Source organism: Oncorhynchus gorbuscha, linkage group LG01 (assembly GCF_021184085.1).
Source record: "Oncorhynchus gorbuscha isolate QuinsamMale2020 ecotype Even-year linkage group LG01, OgorEven_v1.0, whole genome shotgun sequence".
Lineage (NCBI taxonomy): Eukaryota > Metazoa > Chordata > Actinopteri > Salmoniformes > Salmonidae > Oncorhynchus > Oncorhynchus gorbuscha.
In genome coordinates this window covers 101,655,153-101,680,495 of record NC_060173.1, presented here as the reverse complement: position 1 = coordinate 101,680,495, position 25,343 = coordinate 101,655,153, and the positions used below count along the sequence as shown (strand labels likewise).

The 25,343-nt window shown below is 43.7% G+C and overlaps 1 protein-coding gene across 1 annotated transcript in view; it reads left to right on the top strand.

Moving 5' to 3' along the window:
* Positions 1-25,343, top strand: part of LOC123990266 (low-density lipoprotein receptor-related protein 1B-like) — a 265,509-nt gene that overhangs the window by 155,936 nt on the left and 84,230 nt on the right. Inside the window, exons 46-50 of the mRNA XM_046290887.1 lie at positions 1,878-2,000; positions 2,204-2,344; positions 3,893-4,080; positions 20,729-20,912; positions 24,477-24,562. Of these exons, the coding sequence (XP_046146843.1) occupies positions 1,878-2,000; positions 2,204-2,344; positions 3,893-4,080; positions 20,729-20,912; positions 24,477-24,562 (722 nt within the window). The remainder of the gene's footprint in view (positions 1-1,877; positions 2,001-2,203; positions 2,345-3,892; positions 4,081-20,728; positions 20,913-24,476; positions 24,563-25,343) is intronic.

The following is a 25,343-nucleotide window of genomic DNA, read 5'->3' as shown; positions in this document are numbered from 1 at the left end:
GTCCCATAACAACAATCTCACCTTGTATTAAAGTGACTCCGAACACCTCACTGCACCCACCATATGCAAGTATTCCCTTTGTAGAACTGTATACAGTACCAGTCAAAAGTTTGGACACCTACTTGTTCAAGGGTTTTTCTATATTTTTTCACTATTTTCTATATTATAGAATAATAGTGAAGACATCAAAACTATGAAATAACACATATGGATTCATGTAGCAACCCAAAAAATGTTAAACAAATCAAAATATATTAAGATTTTGGATTCTTCAAAGTAGCCACCCTTTGCCTTGATGACAGCTTTGCACACACTTGGCATTTTCTCAACCAGCTTCATGGGACAGTCATCTGGAATGCATTTCACTAAACAGGTGTGCCTTGTTTAAAGTTAATTTGTGGCATGTCTTTCCTTCTTAATGCACACTCTTGGCATGCTCTCAACCAGCTTCATAGTTTTGATGTCTTCACTATTATTTCCAATGTAGAAAATGGTACGAACAAAGAAAAACCCTTGAATGAGTAGGTGTGTACACATTTGTGACTGGTACTGTATATTATAAGCATTAGTAGTATATTTCTGCTAATATATATATATATATGTCATAAATTGCCATAACTGTTCCTGCATACTGCTGTGTAAACTCACCTCGATCTCCAGAGCAAATAAACATTGTATTGAATACAAGCCATGTCTGCTTATTTGCTACATTGACCGAATAATCGTCTTTTTTATTGAAACATGTTTACTTGCCAGCAAATGAAAGTTGAAATGATACACCAACTCCCTGCATCATTTGTTTAAGCAGTAAGATTGGTAGCCAGTTACTTCCAAATACATTTCATGAATATTGTAGCTAGATACAATTAATTGATTCAGGAGTTGAAGTAAACAATTTATTGGCTTCTGATGCAGTAGGAATCATTTAGTCACTGGTTAGTACACTTGTAAAAAATATTCTATTAAACCTTTTGTCAAACTCCATTATATACATATGTACAAGAGCTAGCAATATCTATACCACAATTCAATTGTGAGCATATTTGGCATTCTACTGTATATTATACTACAACATCAGTCTAACTAAAGATGTTGTGTTGGTTGAATGTTCCAGGCAGGTTCCTGAATGTTCTTCAGCTGGTGAACCTTGTCTTGTGTTGGGCAATGCCAGCTGGTCTTGCAGATGCACTCCATGACCTTTGACTCAGACTATACACTTTGGCTCTTGCCAGCACCGTGCAGTCTTTTCCTCTTTCGAGTCAGATGATGTTGCGCATGTTCCCGGCTGAAAGCTTTCATCCAATGGGTCTACATGATCTGTACTACTTAAGCTGGTGTCGAGGTCATCATCATCGAAATCAGCAGCAGGATTAGTCTGTAGGAAACACATTAGTCAGGGATTGTGGTTTGCTTACAACCAGGAAACGTAGAAGGCCTGTTTCTACTGGTGAGATGCAGAAATGCTTGTACAGTATTGCGTGTAGTAAGGAAATTCAAGATTTGTATGGCACCTATTATATGTTTAAAAAAATATATATAACACATATTATTGGACGTGTACAGTAAAATAGCAGCAGTGGATTTTAGCTTAATTTGTTTTTGTAACACAGGTGTTAAAGACACAAGTCAAATTCCTGAAAAAGGCCTCCACCCCCACCCCTACTTCCTTCAGAGCTGACTCCATATTGTTGAGGATATGTACTTCACCGCACATCTCTAGAGCAGGGTTTTCCAAACTCGTTCCTGGGGACCAATCTGGGTGCACGTTTAGTTTTATTCCCGAGTACTACACAGCTGGGGGGGAAACCCTGCTCTAGAGTGCCATGATATTGTCAACTCCTAGTGTAACACTCCAACCATATTTCTCACCCTTCCAGCACCCAACAACACATGTGATGACAACTCCTTCCTTTGCCACAACGAAGCCTGCGTTCCCCAGCGTTTTGTCTGTGACCATGATGACGACTGTGGTGATGGATCTGACGAGTCACTTGAATGTGGCAAGTAGATTTGTTGCTTTGTCTTTTAATACCGCCCATAGAGTAATAACTAAGTTATAACATTATAATAAGTTATAACAGAGATTTAACTAATTAATACCTTACTGTAAGTTGGAAGTAGAATTACTTTTCAGTCATCTATCTGGCATCTGCGATGATGCGTTAGTGAGGCTGCAGCTCTCTTTGTTTTTCTGTATCTGCAGTGTACCGGCCCTGTGGACCTGAGGAGTTTCGCTGTGGGGATGGTCGTTGCCTGCTCAGTGCTCAATGGGAGTGTGACGGCTGCCCAGACTGTCCTGACCAATCTGACGAGCTGCCCCTGAACCTCAAATGCCTGGCCGCAGGTAGTGTAGTTTACTGCTGTTCAAATACCTGGCCACAGGAAGTGTAGTTTACTGCTGTTCAAATACCTGGCCACAGGTAGTGTAGTTTACTGCTGTTCAAATACCTGGCCACAGGAAGTGTAGTTTACTGCTGTTCAAATACCTGGCCACAGGAAGTGTAGTTTACTGCTGTTCAAATGCCTGGCCGCAGGTAGTGCAGTTTACTGCTGTTCAAATGCCTGGCCACAGTTACTCTAGTTTACTGCTGTTCAAATGCCTGGCCGCAGGTAGTGTAGTTTACTGCTGTTCAAATGCCTGGCCGCAGGTAGTGTAGTTTACTGCTGTTCAAATGCCTGGCCGCAGGTAGTGTAGTTTACTGCTGTATTGTAGTTCTGCTGTACTGTACTCTGTGCTGTTAGTACCGTCTGGCCGCAGGAAGTATATTCTACTGCTGTTTGACTGGCCGCGGGTACTCTAGTCTACTGCTGTTTTGCTCTCTATTACTGTCAGCAGTCTACTATAAGAGAGGATAGAAACCACACAAAACAATGCTGGGTTGAATATGTAATATGGCCTATTGGGGACGTGGCTTTCAGATAGTTATTTAACCCCTGTGATAGTAAATGTCATTCTGCTTCATATGTTCTTTTGTGTTGTCAACACATGTTGAGCAAAGACACTTTTGTAGCTGTAATGAGTCTTACACAAAAGTATGAGTTTCTCAAGTGCCTGTGCATATCCCAATGTTGGGACTGTTACCACTTTGTCTAAATAATATTGCTATTAAGTGTATATGAATACTTAACATGATGAACAGGAATGACATTTACTATTACGGATGGGCAAAAATAACTATTTGAAAGCCACACCCCCAATACGCCATGCCACATGACATATTCTTATATAAAATGTATAACATTTTTATTTAAATATTATATGACAAAGTGGTAACTCTCCCAACATTGGGACATTCACAGGCACTTGAGGAATTCATACTCTTAGGTATACCTCACTAAAGGTCAGAAGGTATCGGTTGAGAGTTTTGGACCAGTAACCAAAATGTTGCTGGTTCAAATCCCCAAGCCAACTAGGTGAAAAGTCTGTCGACATACCCTTAAGCAATGCACTTAATTCAAATTGCTTCTGTAGACCCCTCTGGATAAGAGCATCAGCTAAGTGACTCAAATGTAAACATGTTAGTACTCAAACAGATAATACAACAGACAGATGAACCAGAATGACATTTACTGACCAACTCTCTGAAATCCATGCCTCTACTATGCCACCCCTAAAGTATTCTGCTCTGATCTGGTGAGTCTTAGATTGCAACCAAAATGAGTGGCCAAACTGGCTTTGTCAAAATAACCTAAATATTCTGCAAATTATTTGCCAAAATTGGTTTGTTTTTCACCCAGCATTTTTTTGAGTGCGAAGATATAAAGACACTAAGAGTAAAACTTTCAGAATATCATCAATCTAAATGAATCTCATTTAACAAGATACAGTTTAAATGATTACTATTGTAAATGCTTTTTGACTCACCATTGACAGTTATAAATTACCTTCCAGGGAGTCTGTGCAATGGTTCCTTCTTCATGTGTTCCAATGGTCGCTGCATCTCTGAAGGGATTCTGTGTGACAAGAAAGATGACTGTGGAGACCGGTCCGATGAGAAGAACTGCAATGTGAACGAGTGTCTGAATCGCAGAGTCAGTGGCTGTACACAGGACTGTCAGGATCTTCCTGTTGGATACAAGGTAGGAATGACCACAGACTTAAACAGGCCTTGATGCGTAGCTTTGACAACTGCACATGTATCATATATTCAGAATCATAATCAAGGTTAGGCTGTCTTTCCTAGGGTTTTATGAATTCTAGATATCCCGTCTTTATTTCAGCCAGAGACAGATTTGTAAGTGGACAGACATCACCCGCTGGAAGGCTTACAGATATTATCAATAATAATATAGCCAGAGCAATAGAAATGTTTCAAATATGTACATGCAGAATCTGACTTTAATCAAGTTAACTTTGTTTTTTCTGAATGTTTTGTATTAAGAAGCCTATAACACGGACCTAGTAAAGTGCCAACATTATTATCTCAGTGTGCATGATTCAAATGATTATGTCGTACCTGAGGCTATATTAGGCTTTCCCACACAAGATAGGAAGACAAAGTTATACACAGTACAGTAGGATCCTATCATCCGTAGGACCGGCACGATACCAGCATCGCCGGGAAGATACCAGCATCGCGATACTCATTAGTATCTGTAACGGTTTTCATGTGGTGAAGGAGAGTCGGACCAAACTGCAGCGTGTAGATTGCGATCCATGTTTAATAAAACAACGTAACACGAATCAAAACACAAACTCAACAAAACAATAAACGTAATGAAAACCGAAACAGCCTAAACTGGTGCAAACTAACACAGAATAAGGACATCAAGACACTAAGGACAATCACCCACAACACAACCAAAGAATATGGCTGCCTAAATATGGTTCCCAATCAGAGACAACAATAAACACCTGCCTCTGATTGAGAACCACTTCAGACAGCCATAGACTTACCTAGAACACCCCACTAAGCTACAATCCCACTAACATTTAACATTTAACATTTTAACATTTAAGTCATTTAGCAGACGCTCTTATCCAGAGCGACTTACAAATTGGTGCATTCACCTTATGACATCCAGTGGAACAACCACTTTACAATAGTGCATCTAAATATTTTAAGGGGGGGGGGGGTGAGAAGGATTACTTTATCCTATCCTAGGTATTCCTTAAAGAGGTGGGGTTTCAGGTGTCTCCGGAAGGTGGTGATTGACTCCGCTGTCCTGGTGTCGTGAGGGAGTTTGTTCCACCATTGGGGAGCCAGAGCAGCGAACAGTTTTGACTGAGCTGAGCGGGAACTGTACTTCCTCAGTGCTAGGGAGGCGAGCAGGCCAGAGGTGGATGAACGCAGTGCCCTTATTTGGGTGTAGGGCCTGATCAGAGCCTGGAGGTACTGAGGTGCCATTCCCCTCACAGCTCCGTAGGCAAGCACCATGGTCTTGTAGCGGATGCGAGCTTCAACTGGAAGCCAGTGGAGAGAGCGGAGGAGCGGGGTGACGTGAGAGAACTTGGGAAGGTTGAACACTAGACGGGCTGCGGCGTTCTGGATGAGTTGTAGGGGTTTAATGGCACAGGCAGGGAGCCCAGCCAACAGCGAGTTGCAGTAATCCAGACGGGAGATGACAAGTGCCTGGATTAGGACCTGCGCCGCTTCCTGTGTGAGGCAGGGTCGTACTCTGCGGATGTTGTAGAGCATGAACCTACAGGAACGGGCCACCGCCTTGATGTTAGTTGAGAACGACAGTTTGTTGTCCAGGATCACGCCAAGGTTCTTAGCGCTCTGGGAGGAGGACACAATGGAGTTGTCAACCGTGATGGCGAGATCATGGAACGGGCAGTCCTTCCCCGGGAGGAAGAGCAGCTCCGTCTTGCCGAAGTTCAGCTTGAGGTGGTGATCCGTCATCCACACTGATATGTCTGCCAGACATGCAGAGATGCGATTCGCCACCTGGTCATCAGAAGGGGGAAAGGAGAAGATTAATTGTGTGTCGTCTGCATAGCAATGATAGGAGAGACCATGTGAGGTTATGACAGAGCCAAGTGACTTGGTGTATAGCGAGAATAGGAGAGGGCCTAGAACAGAGCCCTGGGGGACACCAGTGGTGAGAGCGCGTGGTGAGGAGACAGATTCTCGCCACGCCACCTGGTAGGAGCGACCTGTCAGGTAGGACGCAATCCAAGCGTGGGCCGCGCCGGAGATGCCCAACTCGGAGAGGGTGGAGAGGAGGATCTGATGGTTCACAGTATCGAAGGCAGCCGATAGGTCTAGAAGGATGAGAGCAGAGGAGAGAGAGTTAGCTTTAGCGGTGCGGAGCGCCTCCGTGATACAGAGAAGAGCAGTCTCAGTTGAATGACTAGTCTTGAAACCTGACTGATTTGGATCAAGAAGGTCATTCTGAGAGAGATAGCGGGAGAGCTGACCAAGGACGGCACGTTCAAGAGTTTTGGAGAGAAAAGAAAGAAGGGATACTGGTCTGTAGTTGTTGACATCGGAGGGATCGAGTGTAGGTTTTTTCAGAAGGGGTGCAACTCTCGCTCTCTTGAAGACGGAAGGGACGTAGCCAGCGGTCAGGGATAAGTTGATGAGCGAGGTGAGGTAAGGGAGAAGGTCTCCGGAAATGGTCTGGAGAAGAGAGGAGGGGATAGGGTCGAGCGGGCAGGTTGTTGGGCGGCCGGCCGTCACAAGACGCGAGATTTCATCTGGAGAGAGAGGGGGAGAAAGAGGTCAGAGCACAGGGTAGGGCAGTGTGAGCAGAACCAGCGGTGTTGTTTGACTTAGCAAACGAGGATCGGATGTCGTCGATCTTCTTTTCAAAATGGTTGACGAAGTCATCTGCAGAGAGGGAGGAGGGGGGAGGGGGAGGAGGATTCAGGAGGGAGGAGAAGGTGGCAAAGAGCTTCCTAGGGTTAGAGGCAGATGCTTGGAATTTAGAGTGGTAGAAAGTGGCTTTAGCAGCAGAGACAGAGGAGGAAAATGTAGAGAGGAGGGAGTGAAAGGATGCCAGGTCCGCAGGGAGGCGAGTTTTCCTCCATTTCCGCTCGGCCTTCCGGAGCCCTGTTCTGTGAGCTCGCAATGAGTCGTCAAGCCACGGAGCGGGAGGGGAGGACCGAGCCGGCCTGGAAGATAGGGGACATAGAGAGTCAAAGGATGCAGAAAGGGAGGAGAGGAGGGTTGAGGAGGCAGAATCAGGAGATAGGTTGGAGAAGGTTTGAGCAGAGGGAAGAGATGATAGGATGGAAGAGGAGAGAGTAGCGGGGGAGAGAGAGCGAAGGTTGGGACGGCGCGATACCATCCGAGTAGGGGCAGTGTGGGAAGTGTTGGATGAGAGCGAGAGGGAAAAGGATACAAGGTAGTGGTCAGAGACTTGGAGGGGAGTTGCAATGAGGTTAGTGGAAGAACAGCATCTAGTAAAGATGAGGTCGAGCGTATTGCCTGCCTTGTGAGTAGGGGGGAAGGTGAGAGGGTGAGGTCAAAAGAGGAGAGGAGTGGAAAGAAGGAGGCAGAGAGGAATGAGTCAAAGGTAGACGTGGGGAGGTTAAAGTCGCCCAGAACTGTGAGAGGTGAGCCGTCCTCAGGAAAGGAGCTTATCAATGCATCAAGCTCATTGATGAACTCTCCGAGGGGACCTGGAGGGCGATAAATGATAAGGATGTTAAGCTTGAAAGGGCTGGTAACTGTGACAGCATGAAATTCAAAGGAGGCGATAGACAGATGGGTAAGGGGAGAAAGAGAGAATGACCACATGGGAGAGATAAGGATCCCTATGCCACCACCCCGCTGACCAGAAGCTCTCGGGTGTGCGAGAACACGTGGGCGGACGAAGAGAGAGCAGTAGGAGTAGCAGTGTTATCTGTGGTGATCCATGTTTCTGTCAGTGCCAAGAAGTCGAGGGACTGGAGGGAGGCATAGGCTGAGATGAACTCTGCCTTGTTGGCTGCAGATCGGCAGTTCCAGAGGCTACCGGAGACCTGGAACTCCACGTGGGTCGTGCGCGCTGGGACCACCAGATTAGGGTGGCAGCGGCCACGCGGTGTGGAGCGTTTGTATGGTCTGTGCAGAGAGGAGAGAACAGGGATAGACAGACACATAGTTGACAGGCTACAGAAGAGGCTACGCTAATGCAAGGAGATTGGAATGACAAGTGGACTACACGTATCGAATGTTCAGAAAGTTAAGCTTACGTAGCAAGAATCTTATTGACTAAAATTATTAAAAATGATACAGTACTGCTGAAGTAGGCTAGCTGGCAGTGGCTGCGTTGTTGACTTTGTAGGCTGGTTGGCAGTGGCTGCGTTGTTGACACTACACTAATCAAGTCGTTCCGTTGAGTGTAGTAGTTTCTACAGTGCTGCTATTCGGGGGCTAGCTGGCTAGCTAGCAGTGTAGATTACGTTACGTTGCGTTAAAAGAACGACAATAGCTGGCTAGCTAACCTAGAAAATTGCTCTAGACTACACAATTATCTTTGATACACAGACGGCTATGTAGCTAGCTATGTAGCTAGCTACGATCAAACAAATCAAACCGTTGTGCTGTAATGAAATGAAATGAAAAATGTGATACTACCTGTGGAGCGAAGCGGAATGCGACCGGGTTGTTGAGTGCGGAAGTTCTATTCAGTAGACGTTGGCTAGCTGTTGGCTAGCACTACATACACACCACATACAAAAACCCATGTCACATCCTGGCCTGACCAAATAAATGAAGATAAACACAAAATACTTCGACCAGGGCATGACAGAACCCCCACCTCCCCACTAAGGTGCGGACTCCCGAACACACCTCAAAACAATAGGGAGGGTCCGGGTGGGCGTCTATCCATGGTGGCGGCTCCGGCGCGGGACATGGACTCCACTCAAACACTGTCTTAGTCCATCCTCGCGTCCTTGGATAGTCCACCCTCGCCGCCGACCATGGCCTAATAGTCCTCACCCAGAACCCCACTGGACTGAGGAGCAGCTCGGGACTGAGGCAGCTCGGGACTGAGGGGATGCTCAGGATTGAGAGGATGCTCAGGAGTGAGAGGATGCTCAGGAGTGAGAGGATGCTCAGGAGTGAGAGGAAGCTCAGGAGTGAGAGGAAGCTCAGGAGTGAGAGGAAGCTCAGGAGTGAGAGGAAGCTCAGGAGTGAGAGGAAGCTCAGGCAGGTAGATAGATCTACCAGATCCTGGCTGGCTGGTGGTCCCAGCAGATCCTGGCTGACTGGCGGATCTGGAAGAGCCTGGCTGACTGGCGGATCTGGAAGAGCCTGGTTGACTGGCGGATCTGGAAGAGCCTGGTTGACTGGCGGATCTGGAAGAGCCTGGTTGACTGGCGGATCTGGAAGAGCCTGGTTGACTGGCGGATCTGGAAGAGCCTGGTTGACTGGCGGATCTGGAAGAGCCTGGTTGACTGGCGGATCTGGAAGAGCCTGGTTGACTGGCGGATCTGGAAGAGCCTGGTTGACTGGCGGATCTGGAAGAGCCTGGTTGACTGGCAGATCTGGAAGAGCCTGGTTGACTGGCAGATCTGGAAGAGCCTGGTTGACTGGCAGATCTGGAAGAGCCTGGCTGACTGGCAGATCTGGAAGATTCTGGCTGACTGGCAGATCTGGAAGATCTGACTGCTCCACGCTGACTGGCGGCTCTGGCTGCTCCATGTAGGCTGACAGCTCTGGTAGATTCTTACAGACTAGCAGCTCTGGCGGCTCCGTGCAGATTGGCAGCTCCTTGCAGACTGGCAGCTCTGGCAGCTCCTTGCAGACTGGCAGCTCCTTGCAGACTGGCAGCTCCTTGCAGACTGGCAGCTCCTTGCAGACTGGCAGCTCCTTGCAGACTGGCAGCTCCTTGCAGACTGGCAGCTCCTTGCAGACTGGCAGCTCTGGCTGCTTCATGCAGACTGACAGCTCCTTGCAGACTGGCAGCTCCTTGCAGACTGGCAGCTCCTTGCAGACTGGCAGCTCCTTGCAGACTGGCAGCTCCTTGCAGACTGGCAGCTCCTTGCAGACTGGCAGCTCTGGCTGCCTTGAACAGACAGGAGACTCCAGCAGCGCTGTAGAGGAAGAAGGCTCTAGCTGCGCTGAACAGGCGGGAGACTCCGGTAGCGCAGGAGAGGAGAAAGGCTCTGATAGTGCATGAATAGGCGGAAGGCTCCGGCAGCGCTGGAGAGGCGGGAGACTCCGACAGCGCATGAAAGGTGAGGCGCACTATAGGCCTGATGCGTGGTGCTGGCACTGGTGGTACTGAACCGAGGACACGCACAGGAAGCCTGGTGCGGGGAGCTGCTACCGGAGGGCTGAGGTGTGGAGGTGGTACTGGATAGACCGGACCGTGCAGGTGCACTGGAGCTCTTGAGCACCGAGCCTGCCCAACCTTACCTGGTTGAATACTCTCGGTCGCCCTGCCAGTGCGACGAGGTGGAATAGCCCGCACTGGGCTATGCAGGCGAACCAGAGACACCGAGCGCAAGGCTGGTGCCATGTAAGCCGGCCCAAGGAGACGCACTGGGGACCAGATGCGTAGAGCCGGCTTCATGGCATTTGGCTCGACGCTCAATCTAGCCCGGCCGATACACGGAGCTGGAATATACCGCACCGGGCTATGCACCCGCACTGGAGACACCGTGCGCACCACAGCATAACACGGTGCCTGCCCGGTCTCTCTAGCCCCCCGGTAAGCACAGGGAGTTTGCGCAGGTCTCCTACCTGGCATAGCCATACTCCCTGTGAGCCACGCCCCCAATACATTTTTGGGGCTGACTCTCAGGCTTCCATCCGCTCTGCCGTGCTAGCTCCTCATAATGCAGCCTCTCTGCTTTTGCTGCCTCCAGCTCGGCTTTGGGGCCACAATAATCTCCAGGCTGTTCCCAGGGTCCTTTCCCATCTGGAATCTCCTCCCAATTCCATTTCTCCAAGTAGTGCAGCCTCTCCCACTGTAGTTGCTGCTGCTCCTGCTGCTGCTGCCTCTGTTGCCTCTCCTGCGGCTCCTGCCTGTTGACACACTGCTTGGTCCATTGGTGGTGGGTCATTCTCTAACGGTTTTCATGTGGTGAAGGAGAGTCGGACCAAACTGCAGCATGTAGATTGCAATCCATGTTTAATAAAACAACGTAACACGAATCAAAACACAAACTCAACAAAACAATAAACGTAATGAAAACCGAAACAGCCTAAACTGGTGCAAACTAACACAGAATAAGGACCCTAAGGACAATCACCCACAACACAACCAAAGAATATGGCTGCCTAAATATGGTTCCCAATCAGAGACAACGATAGACACCTGCCTCTGATTGAGAACCACTTCAGACAGCCATAGACTTACCTAGAACACCCCACTAAGCTACAATCCCACTACATACACACTACATACAAAAACCCATGTCACAACCTGGCCTGACCAAATAAATGAAGATAAACACAAAATACTTCGACCAGGGCGTGACAGTATCGTGGCAAGGAAACGACTTTAACTTCTTTATGAAAACAGCCCTGATGTTGGAAACAAACATATTATGTTGTCATCTAGAGTAACATTTATTTATTTTCCAAGCTATATTTGGACAGGAAAAGGCACAATGTTTGCTCACCATGAAAAATGTGTAGTTTTAGACAAGTTTAAAAGATTTATGTATTGTCCTACTTAGCAATGCTATAGCACACAATATTTGACATACAGCAGGTTTTTAAAGGACCAAAGAGCTTGGTCTGCTTCTTGTTTTTAAAGGAAAAAAATATTGCGATACTGGTATTTTCCGTGCCCTTATCATCATCTTGAACACAAACCTATGCTATGGATACAAGCTATGAAAGATGAGAAAATAGTTTTGAGAGGCTTCCGTGCCATCAGTTTGTTTGCTGGGATCCTTGGCGACAGGCAGGCAGGCTCCAGAGAGAGAGAATGTGTCACAAATGGTATTATTCCCTATATTTGAAACAAAGGACAATGTACAACAAAACATTAGTCGCAGAAGTGAAAAGTGATGTGTTGCAGCTGATTTAGCTAACAGCTCATTTACATCTGCAAGTTACATCTGCAGTCAACATTATTCTGAAAGGTATACAGTGCACTACTTTTGACCACAGTCCTATGGGCCCTATATAGGGAATAGGTTGCCATCTGAGATGCAACCAGAGAGAAGGACAGTTCTGCTGAGTGTTCAGCGGGGTGACTGTGCTAGTCTGCTGTCTCACCTGAATCCAGGGCACGGCCACCCACCAAGGTGACCTTGCGGCCATCAGAGATATCAGAATAACACATCCTGACCTTCACTCTGGGCTTTCTCTCCTGCCCCTGTCCTACCCCATGCTCCCTGCATCACAAAGTGACCAAGAAGGACAGACTAAAACAGTCTTCCCTGGCCTGGCTGTCTAGATACTAAAGCAGAGCAGATCTGTATGACCAGAGAGCACATCAATGAAGACCCCTAGTAGCTAGCTCATCCATCTCTAGGCCGGAACAGATAGATCAGCAGAAAGGCCCTCGAGGTTGGGAATTCTGGATCAGAGAGGCTTAAAGCAGGGGCCAGTAACAGCTGATATAAGCATTTTGAGTTATTTTGGGCTGGAGTTGCTGAATAGCACCAATTTTATTTCATTTTTTCGTTAGCTCTTGAGCTATGACATTTATGTCATCATACTGATTCCGCTCTGTTTTTATTGGTCTTGTGTGCAACTTTGTGAGTAGATCTACTGGCACATTGAGGAGCTACACAGCAAATTACCCAGTATTAAATTAAATCAACACTGAAAGAATGGGACCATATACACACTGAAATGAGTGTCAAATTAACACACTGCTTAGTGTAATAACTTGTTAAAATATTTATCACCCCATGATTGTATTTGTTATTGACAGAGACATTGCTGTTGCATTGCCAGCAGCATACCATTCTGTGTCCCACTGCTGGCTTGCTTCTGAAGCTAAGCAGGGTTGTCCTGATCAGTCCCTAGATGGGAGACCAGATGCTGCTGGAAGTGATGTTGGAGGGCCAGTAAGAGGCACTCTTTTGCTCTGGTCTAAAATAATATCACGATGCCCCAGGGCAGTGATTAAGGACATTGGCCTGCATAGGGTACTGTCTTTTAGATGGGATGTTAAACAGGTGCCCTAAACTCTCTATGGTCACTATAAAGAGCCAATGGCACTTATCGTAAGAGTAGGGATGTTAACCCTGGTGTCCTGGCCCTCATACCATCATGGTCACCTAATCATCCTAATCATCTCTAATTGGCTCATTCATCCCACAACCTCCTCCGTGTAACTATTCCTCAGGTCGTTGCTGTAAATTAGAATGTGTTCAGTCAATTTACCTGGTAAAATAAAGGTTAAGTAAAACTAAACAAATAATTGCATTCATCCATTTTCAGTCCTATGGACTCCCCCAAGTGAGATCCTAAGTGATTATGTTATCATAAAATGTTTATTTTATTTAACACAATGTCATACGCCACGTGTCAAACTCATTCCGTGGAGTGCCGAGTCTGCGGATTTTCGATCAGGGTTTTTGCTTCCTTGTACTTGATTCATAAGGTAAGGTCACTAATTATAATTTAACTCCCCTCACCTGATTGTCTAGGTATTCATTGAATGGGAGGCAAACACTAGGCTCTACATTGAATGAGTTTGACACCCATGTCATACGTATTTCATAAGGTCTTATTTTGAGGGCCTAGTTTTACCCTACAGAGGTCTAAAACAAATTGTATTTTTATTTGACCTTTATGTAACTAGGCAAGTCAGTTAAGAACAAATTCTTATTATCAGTTAACTGCCTTGTTCAGGGGCAGAACAACAGATTTTTACATTTTCGGCACGGGGATTCAATCTTGCGACCTTTCGGTTACAAGTCCGACACTCTAAACGATAGGCTACACAAAAACACTAATCTAATCAATGTGATACTAAAACCACACCCATCATTATCATATTTCCCAACATTGTTTAAGGCAGGTTGAGTTTTATAATTGTTCAAGAAATATGTTTGCGCATGTAAATGGATTAATAATAATCAATTTATAAATGACAATCCAAAAATACATTACAAACATTTTCTAAACCAATCCAATATGTTTCTATTACTTCTTTTAACCCATTACTGAAATGGTTGTTCCAGTTTTGATGCTTTAGTTAGTCTCATATCTTAGTCTTCCCAACCATGTAAGTCATTCTGAATGCAGGATGAGGTGATAGAACATTCAAAATATTTGTACAAGCTAAATTCCAATTGGAATTATGAATCACTTTGCAAGCCTGCACAATGTGACTTGCAGACCTGATGTGGCCTGTTGACCTTGAGTTCCATGGCATTATACCCTTACAAAAAAGGTTTGATTACAGCTGAGTCATTGTGGGTAGGTCTCTAAGAGCCTTTACACACCTGAATTGTACAATATTTTCCCATTATTCTTTTTAAACTTTTCAAGCTGGTTGTTGATCATTGCTAGAAATCAATTTTCAAGTCTTGCCATAGATTAAGCCTATTTAAGTCAAAACTGTAACTAGGCCACCCAGGAACATTCAATGTTGTCTTGGTAAGCAACTCCAGTGTATACTTCGCCTTCTGTTTTAGGTTATTGTCCTGCCTAAAGGTGAAATCATCTCCCAGTGTCTGTTGGAATGAAGTCTGAACCAGGTTTTCCTTTAGGATTTTGCATGTGCTTAGCTGTATTATTTTTCTTTTTATCCTAAAAACCACCCCAGTCCTTGCCGATGATAAGCATACTCATAACATTATTCAGCCACCACTATGCTTGAAAATATAAAGAGTGGTACTCAGTGATATGTTGTGTTGGATTTGCCCCAAACATAACTATTTTTAGTCAGAACAAGTGTTAGTTTCTTTGCCACATTATTTGCAGTATTACTTAAGTGCCTTGTTCTAAACAGGTAGTGGTGTGTATTCATGGATGCCAAGGGAAGCCAGGCTTCCCCAAATATTTGACCAATAATATTTTTTAAGTAATAAAATAATTTCTCTTTCATCTGAGTTTGAGTTGATTTATTTTTATTTTTACAGGGACAGTGCACATTACTCAACGTTTCAGTAAAAGTGTCGGTTTTAGCCAGTCGGCTCATTTTCAACCGTAGTCTCTGGGCAGGTTATTAGAGAGAATTGGGCCACTAACCAAAATGTTGCTAGATCGAATCCCTGAGCTGACAAGGTAGAAATCTGTTGTTCTGCCCCTGAACAAGGTAGTTAACCCACTGCTCCTAGGCTGTCATTGTAAATAAGAATTTGTTCTTAACTGACTTGCCTAGTTAAATAAAGGTAAAATGAAGTAAAAATTAATCCATCTCAAGACGGTCCAGAACCACAGCCCCAACAATGCCGCCTTTGTCCATATCGGACTTCAAATTTTCCAGAAGAAAGCAGTTGGCTGTTTCTGTGTTGTGCTCTGAAGCCAAACTGCATGGATTGTAATGTGAAGGGGCTGTTGTTGAGGTGGGCAATCAGTTGTTCTGCTACACACTTTTCAACAGCCATCAACACCACAGGTAGTATACTAATGGGCCTGTAGTTACTTACGTCAGCAAGGTCACCCGATTTAAAGATGGCCGTTATTATGACCAACTTTCAGACCCTTGGAAACACCCCCTGATCAATAGATATGTTGGTGACCTTAGTAATGGGGCCAATGGTGACTCTTTGTAGTTTTTATGAATGGAAGAGTCATAAAAGAGACAGGTTCAGTGTCATTCGCTAGCACTGAGCCCAAGAAACCTGTGGAGGGGTTCTGTGTCAGTACCTTGACAGAGTCAAATAAAGTAGGAATTGGAGGCTATTGCTATTTCGACTGCATCCTGTGTCAGATTGTCATTTACCATGATGTCTAGTCTTTTTGCAGTGTTACTATGGTCTTTCCCTATTAACTCTTTTTAGATTCTCCCAGATCGATTTAGAATTTCACTTTGCTTCACCAATTATGTTAATAAAAAAAGTTTACCTTGGCCTGTCTGATTTATTTCATCACCTTATTTGTCAACATGGTCAACCTATATCTGTCATGGTCTAATTTGGACTTCAGGGAGGTTTTTAGAGCATGATCTCGTTCTTTCATCAGTTTCCATTTAGCCAAGGAAGAGTGCTCCTTTGGCCAGGTTTGGATTTGATTTTCTTTTGGAAACCATTTATAGTTGTCTGGATTGTGGATAGAAAAACCTATCAGCTTCCACATCTGTATAGGACAAGAGATCATTCCAGTTAATTCCCTTAATTGCGTTTTCAAAATAATTTAATTCACTCTTAGGTAATCTGAGTTGATCAGGCTTTCTAACAGTCGAGAGGTTAAACCTGTTCTTAGAAAGCTTTCTGACTACAGGTGTCAGATTATGATCACATAGCCCAGTAACCATATTGAATGATTTAGTCACTCTCTGGTTTATTACTGAACACCAGGTCAATTTGTGTTTTAGAGCAATAAGTCACCCTGGTAGGCCCTTTAACTAGCTATGTAAGGTCAAATGTATTAGAGAGCCACTTGAGAGTTTTCCTACAAGACTTGTCTTCATAATTAGTGTTAAAATCTCCCATTAAGATGACTTATTTCCTAAAATGACATTCCCTAAGCATGTTATTACACTTTTCAAACAACACACTTTTGGTGGAAAGTGGTCTATACATTCCAATAAGGGTGAGAGACATTTGGAGAAACAGTGTAATGTTTAGGCCAATACAGTCTAGTTCATTATCATATGACCACACAATTGGTTTACATCGGATATGTTCTTTAATTAATGTAAATCATCACACCCCCTCTTCCTTCGATCCGGTCTCTCCTGAAAACATTGTAGCCATCCACAATCAAAGCAGCACATGGAGAGTTTTTATGGAACCACGTCTCTGAAAGGTAGAGGAAGTCAAGGTTGGAGTTTGTGAGAAGATGTTGAATTTGATCACTTTTTGGAATGTCACTGCGAATGTTCAAGTGCTTTGCTCTTAACTCGTGGGTCCCAGATGACTTGACACATTGAAAAAAGTAAAATGTTCTGTGATTTCTGACGACTGGTTTTAGGCCGTTTTGATTAGGGGAAGTTCGGTAGTGCAATTAACTATACCTTCCCCTTTCACTGGATGCGGTGAACTCATTAAAACAACTTGCGTGAATAGGAGTCAGGGATTGCGCATAGTGACTTGGATATGTTTGGAGAGTCAAATTCCATTTTGGAGCCGGGTGAGTCAAGGGAAACCATGAGACCAAAGCACTCACCCACTTCCACAGCGGCGACGATCAGTGGCCATCCGCTACTTTCCACTCCGGAGATCAGTGCTGGCTCGGTGTTGTTAGGCCCAGGGTTGAGTTGCACATCCCTGGGAAGCAGGAGGGTAGTGGATAGGTGGTTTAACAGTTTCCAATGAATGTTGGACTTGTGTTTGTTACTCCTAAACAGTTCAGTGGAATAGGGAGCGAGGTAGACTTGGCCATTATTCAGAACATTATGGGATGCTGTGTCCTGTCCGCTCCTGTGTAACGGTGAACCAATGTGTTTGGTGTTGTAATTCTCCGGCAGCAGATTAATTGTGTCATCCCAGCAAGGACGCACTGAGATTATCAGTAAAGCAACTACGTAACTGACAATCGTCAAATAAAATACATTTTTATTGGTCACATACACATGGTTAGCAGATGTTAATGCGAGGGTAGCGAAATGCTTGTGCTTCTAGTTCTGACCGTGCAGTAATATGTAACAAGTAATCTAACAATTTCACACAACTACCTTAGTGTAAAGGAATGATTAAGCATATGTACATATAAATATATGGATGAGCGATAGCCGAACGGCATAGGCAAGATGCAGTAGATGGTATAGAGTACAGTATATACATATGAGATTAGTAATGTAGGGTATGTAAACATGATATAAAGTGTCATTTATTTATACATTTATTACATCCAAGTATTAATTATTAAAGTGGCTAGAGATTGAGTCTGTATGTTGGCAGACGCCACTCAATGTTAGTGATGGCTGTTAAACAGTTGGATTGCCTTGAGATAGAAGCTGTTTTTCAGTCTCTCGGTCCCAGCTTTGATGCACCTGTACTGACCTCGCCTTCTGGATGATAGCAGGGTGAACAGGCAGTGGCTCGAGTGGTTATTGTCCTTGATGATCTTTTTGGCCTTCCTGTGACATCGGGTGGTGTAGCTGCCCTGGAGGGCAGGTAGTTTGCCCCCGGTGATGCGTTGTGCAGATCTCACTACCCTCTGGAGAGCCTTACGATTGTGGGCGGAGCAGTTGCCGTACCAGGCAGTGATTTAGCCTGACAGGATGCTGTCTATTGTGCATCTGTAAAAGTTTTTGAGTGTTTTTGGTGACAAATTTCTTCAGCCTCCTGAGGTGCCTGCTGCACATGCTTCTTCAGCCTCCTGCACATGCATGGAGGACGCGTCTAGGGATGCCGTCTGGGCCGGCAGCCTTGCGAGGGTTAACACGTTGAAATGTTTTACTCACGTTGGCTGCGTTGAAGGAGAGCCCGCAGATTTTAATAGCGGGCCATGTCAGTGGCACTGTATTGCACTCAAAGCGAGCAAAGAAGTTGTTTAGTTTGTCTGGGAACAAGACACGACGGGGCTTCTTTTTGTTATCCGTGATTGACTGTAGACCCTGCCACATACCTCTCGTGTCTGAGCCGTTGAATTGCGACTCTACTTTGTCTCTTTACTGACGCTTAGCTTGTTTGATTGGCTTGTGGAGGGAATGGCTACACTGTTTATATTCGGTCATGTGGTCTGAGCTGGCAGTTGCTGGATGAAGTTGGCAGTTGTGGTTGGTCGGTGCTGTATCTAGGGTGTAGTGGAAATTTCCTGTATTTACCAAATCATGAGAGCAAACCACACACAAGTCAGAGTTATCATAAAGTCCATATTTAATTATATGAGCTCCATCACAACCCTGTGACTCTCAGATCAATTCAGTGTCTATAAATGAATTCTCTGAGAGTGCTTACAAAACAGTTCTTAGTATCATTTATAGCCAAGACACACTCATCTCAACTCACATGACGAATAACAGATCTTAGGAACATTACAAAGGAAGACTTTACTTGAGAGAGGAGTATCCCATAGCCAGACAGCATTAGCTATAAATTATCATTCAGTTTGCTCTCCTAATTTAAAAAAAAATGTTTAATTTACCTTTATTTTACTAGGCAAGTCAGTTAAGAAAAATGTCTTATTTTCAATGACGGCCTAGGAACAGTGGGTTAAGTGCCAGTTCAGGGGCAGAACAACAGATTTATACCTTGTCAGGTCGGGATTTGAACTTGCAACCTTCCGGTTATTAGTCCAACGCACTAACCACTAGGCTACCTTGCCTAGTGGTTCTATTTCTCGTTCTTGGTACTACATAGTACCAAGACATTAGGATATATATCAATTGTCATTTTAGACACTCCCATTCTGGACAAGCTCACGGAGACACAGTGACTGGCACACAGACATTGTGGAGCCAAGAGATAATTGGTTCACCTTCAATCATCCATTCACATGGTTTAAAAGATATGTTTACATATGAAGACAAGCTTGACCTCTCCCCTCTCTGTGGCCCAAGTAACTGAACCCAACAATATTATAAAAAAATCGACATTCTAATGACATATCTCACATAAGCATGCAATAAAATAAATAAAACATTTTATTTATAAATGTTACCTAAATAATTATGATTCTGCCACGACAAGGGTTAGTGCTGAGTCCAGGGTTGGTGCTGCTGTTGGGCTGAAACTGGGAAAAATTGGGTTGATGTTGGGACTTGAAAATTACACTGTACCAGGATCGTGCTGTACCAGGACTGGAAAACCAGTGATTGGTGCTGGGTCTAGTGCTAGGACTCTGGGCCTTGGAGAAAAACAGGAACATTGGCTGGTGCTGGGTTTGGGATCTGTAGAGGGGAGGAAAGACAACCTGAGGAGCAAGCAGGCACACATGGGAGCCCTAGACCCATAGTTCTTTGGTGGTACTTCCCTGTGATCTTTGGTACCTCCTCTGCACCTCATCTGGTGGTCTGATGCTGGGACTGGCCAGTGGTTTAATGGTCCTGGTTCCAGTGTGTATATGGTCCCACTCTTTGTGTTGATTTAACCAGTGGTGTAAAATACTTAAGTATTTCTTTTTATTGAACCCTTATTTTTCAAGGTAAGTTGACTTAGAACACATTCTCATTCACAGCAACAACCTGGGGAATAGTTACAGGGGATAGGAGGGGGGATGAATGAGACAATTAGAAGTTACTTTAACATACTATTTAAGTCGTTTTTGGGGTATCTGCACTTTATTTTAATTTTTTTATTTTTGATGACTTGAAAATCATGTACTATTTACTCCATACATTTACACTGACACCCCAAAAAAGACACATGCTACGTTTGTAAATTATTTCTGAGTGTTGGAGTGTGCCCCTGGCTATCTGTAAATAAAAATAAAGAAAACAAGGCAATGGTGCCATCTGGTTTGCTTAATATAAGGAATTTGAAAATACTTATACTTTACTTTTGATTCTGAAGTATATTTTAAACTAAACACCTTTAGATTTTTACTCAAGTATTATTTTACTGGGTGACTTTCACTTTTACTTGAGTGATTTTCTATTAAGGTATCTTTACCTAGAATGTATTGTGTATAGTTAAGTGAGTGTTGTTGAAAGACAATTAGGCACAATTGAATAATGCAGCTAAATGTCCATCTATCTCTGCATAGCATTTTACTGTATCGACCAGCTGCTGAAAAGCCTGAGTAATGGAATATAAACTATTATTTGTTAAATTTGTCTAGACTAAAAATGCTTCATTACTTTTTTGTTTGTGTGATGTCAGTGCAAGTGTTGGCCTGGATTCCGGCTGAAAGATGATGGGAAAACGTGCGTGGACATTAACGAATGTTCCTCCAGCCTGCCCTGCAGCCAGCGTTGCATCAACACCTACGGCTCCTTCAAGTGTCTGTGTGTAGAAGGCTACGAAGCCCTGGAGAGAAACCCCAACACCTGCAAGGCTCTCTCAGGTAAAGCTATTCACATGTCTTGGCAGCAAGCTTGTACTATAATATACTGTAGTCCATTGGATTAATTCACTAGTGATATACAGTATCTTACATAATTTAAATTGAAGTTTAAGTGTTATTCTAAATAATTTTTACCTGCATGTATATTTAGAAATGTCGAGCTTGTACTGTAATATACTGGTACTGCAGTCTGATCAGGGCCGGATTAATGCAGGGGCTTACCGGGGCTGAAACCCCTGGCCCTTGGGGGCCCAACAGGCAGCAAATAAAAAATATGTATGTATGTATATATACATATTTATGTGTGTGTGTGTTTGAGTATATAAACACACATTATACAGTATATACTGTAACCGACAACCACAGGAGGATTCAGGAGCCCACTCTCAATGAGTGTAGACAGCCAGCTGCTGCCACTCTGCTTATAATCAGATGGGGGAGGAGACGAGGTAGGGGGCCCACGTGGGTAACTTGGAGGACCTGCCTTGATTAGGTAACTGATTCATAAATAAATTGGTCAATTGTGTGAGTCAGGGGCTGGGCCTAAGTCGGAAAAATAAATACTAATTTTTATACTAAAATAAAAATTAAGTTATTATTATTTTTATTTTTTTCAACCACAGGAGCCGCTCTCAATTTTAAAAATACACCAGAGAGCATACTTTAGCCATAGAGTTTAGTTTTAGTTTTAAAAAACGAACTGTGGATTATAGTTTTTGACAATTGCTTACACATTCTGAAACCATAGCCTCTTTTCTCTAGACTCAAAACACACACTTAACATGTGAAACATCACATGTCTCTTGCAAAACGAAACACTTCATTCAAAACTATTTTAACTCTTCTCAAAATTGTGTTTTTACATCAAAACTCTACACACAAACCATCAAATGATTAGCTCTTATACACGCCAACTACACATGGATGTGACCAATGTAAAACACTACTATCTTGTGTCTTTTGCATGTTCAGTGTGCAGTGGAGTCCACGGCAGTTTGTCATAGCACTCACACGTACATGTATGTGCACAAATATATACAGTATGTATGCCTATTCAGTATATATTTACACTATAAACAGAAAAGCACAGGAGGAAAAAATAAAATGTATTTCTTTCTCAAAACATTGTATTTTCATCCAGATTTTGGGATGAACAGGAAGAGACAAAACAAATACAGTAGAAGATAAACAAATAGGCTTGTTACTGTAAAGAAAAAAACAATTAGGGTGCATTTTGTCTCCTATTTTGAGCTGGCTACAGCACCTCATCAACATCACAAGCGATGTTCTCTCTGGCTAAACAGCAATGGACGTAGCCCTGGCATGCCCCCTAGTCTATGTCACCACAGGCCTCCTCCATTGCCTGGAGAAGGGGTATGCGTTGGTGGGGTTGGCGATCGTATACCTTCCAATGTCACCACAAAAATAACTCTTCTATTGGGTTTAGAAAAGGAGAATATGATGGCAGGTTGAGCATCAAAACTTGCGGATGGTCAATGAGCCAGTTGTGGACCAGAGCAGCCCAGTGGAAACTTACGTTGTCCCAGATGACAACAAACCCGGACTGCTCTGGCCCATTCTGGCCCATTCTTCTGGTCATTGGGAATGAGGATATTATGCAGGGTGTCAAGGAAGGTGATAATGTGGGCAGTATTGTGAGGACCAAGAGTGGCATGATGATGAAGGATACCGTTCTGACTAATGGCTGCACACATTGATGTTGCTACCACGCTGTCCAGGGACACTCACGACGGTGCGGTGTCCTATGGGGTTTCTTCCCCTACGTCTTGTTTCGGGTAGGTTAAAGCCGACCTCATCAACATAGACAAAATCATGATGCTCTGCAGCAGCATCTATTTCCATAACTCTCTGACAAGACTAAACATTATTGTATGACAGTATGAATAGACAGAGCAGTCAATATGTAGCACAATGCACTAAAATACAGTACCAATTACAGGTTAATATAGCTTACTTATATGTATTCATAGTGCAGTTGTTTCACTCTGTCAGAATTTAGTTCAAATGGTACTCTGTAGAGCTGCTTCCTACAAATCTGATGCTGTTTCAGGAGACGGCCGAGTGCAGATAAACTCACCCTATTTATGTTACTGAATGTTGTCTTTTCAGTGATGATGTGGTGTTGCAATTGTCGTAAACGTATGCTGTTGTTTGAAATGACCATATTCACTATGTGTTGTTCCTGCTCTGCTGTGAACAGACTGTTTCTTCCTCCATTGAAGGGTCATCTAGCAATTCTACAAAAACATGATGTGAATGGTTAGGGTGCAGGATTTCTTTCAGTATGAAATGCAATGTTATGGCAGTGCCTGAAGTGCTACAGTGTTGTATGTACAGTAGCATGGTAGGTTTACTTACCTGTTCTCATTTTGAAATGTCCAAATGACACTTGCTGCATTGTAGTGGGCTCAAGTTAGGCTGGACCCTCTACCCAGCCTCCCTGAAACTCAAACCATGTTTGACCACATGGTCAACCAAAGTGGCCCGGATGTCATCTGTGATTGTTCTCCTTCCTCCTTCCTTGTCTTCGTCCTCTTCTTTGTCCTTGACCTCCTCCTTGTCCTTGTCCCCTTCTTACTCTCACTCCTCTTCCTCTAACTCTCTCTCCAAAATTGGTCTCCATTGTTCTCCAAACCAAGAAAGCCAACCTGAAGCCTATTTATAGTGCTCAAGCTCTTCTAAGTAAAGAAATGAGCTGTGTGTTTTCACATGTGAGCACTGGGTGTAGGTAATCACTAAATGAGAGTGGCATTTTGAATGGCAGTGTTTTCCAAACAATTATATTTCTAGAGTTGGTTGCGGCTGTCTGTTTGCCTGTTGCACATTTCTAAATACAATTGCACGAAAAACGTACAGTTTGGAAGGCAAATGCCTACTACTGAAAAGACAAGACTAATCTGTCCGTAGAACCAATAGAACAAATGTTTCTCAACAACCCAATTTTTAGAGAACAGCAGGACTGTTTTACAAAGTAACATTAGCTCATCTTGAGATAAGCTATTGCCACGATGAGCACATCAGCCATCAATCACCGTGAGTAGTAGCCTATGGCTTCATCTTTAGGTGAATCAATGACACTGGCAATTATAATTAGTAGCCTGTAATGTAAGCTAATGTCTTCTGACGTAGAATTGCATGAAATGTGTTTTGAGACTGATGGAATTGTTCCAATTTAAGAAATGTTTACCTTTTTCTCTCAAATTTCATGGTGTCCAATTGGTAGTCTTTTCTCATCGCTGCAACTCCCATACGGACTCGGGAGAGGCGAAGGTTGAGAGCTCCGAAACACAACCCAAACATGCTGCACTGCTTCTTGACACAAAGCCCACTTAACCCGCCACAGGAGTCGCTAGTAGGCGCGATGGGACCCTCCCCTAATCCGGTCGACGTTGGGCGCTGCCTCATGGGTCTCCCAGTAGTGGCCGGCTGCAACAGAGCCTGTATTCGAACCCAGAATCTCTAGTGGCGCTGCCTTAGACCACTGCGCCACACTGGAGGCATTTACCTTATTCTAAAGGATGTTTATGGTTCTCTTCCTTTCAGTGGAGGAACCTTTTCTCGTCCTGGCAGATCATCATGAAATCCGTAAACTAAGTGTGGATGGATCAAATTACACCATTTTGAAACAGGTAAGAGGAAACCATTTATCTACACAAGTGGTAGTATTTGTTTTAAACTGATGCCAAAATATGCATAGGAATCCCTAGTATGTCTGTCACTCTGTTTTGACAAAATAAGAACAACTCAGGATAAAATGACAGAAACCAGAAAATCAAGTATATACAATTAGATCTATAACCATACCTGGTTTGCATATATTTGTCACTGTCAGTCAGATTACCTTGCTACTACTCTGCCATTTTGTTTATATTTTCAATGTTACAATTGTACACATTTAGCAGACAGAGTGACATATAATTAGTGGATTCATCGTAGATCTTTCATGCAGTCAGATGACCAAATCGCCCAAGAGTGGCCTCATTGGGTGAATGTTAATGATATTTTTCATAATTAATAAACTTTAAAAAAAAATGTAATATTGGGATTCAAACTGTTATACATTTCAACTATATATCTGATATGGTGCAGGTGCTTTCTTTTTTCTAAGCACATAACCTCGTGAGTGAGGTGTATCCTTTTGTGTAAAAGTAGATACCTTTCAGACTACCAAGAAACACTCTGTGACCCTTTTATTTCCCGCTACAGTAAAAGGTCAAAACACTGTACACAGCTGATAATATAACGTTAGAAATATCAGTCCCGCTTTAAATAACATTCAGCTTATAAAGGATTCATAATGCCTTCATAAGCATTACATGAATGTGTTACAAAGCATCTATATAGGCCGTCATTGTAAATAAGAATTTGTTCTGAACTGATTTGCCTAGTTAAATGAAGGTTAAATGTTTT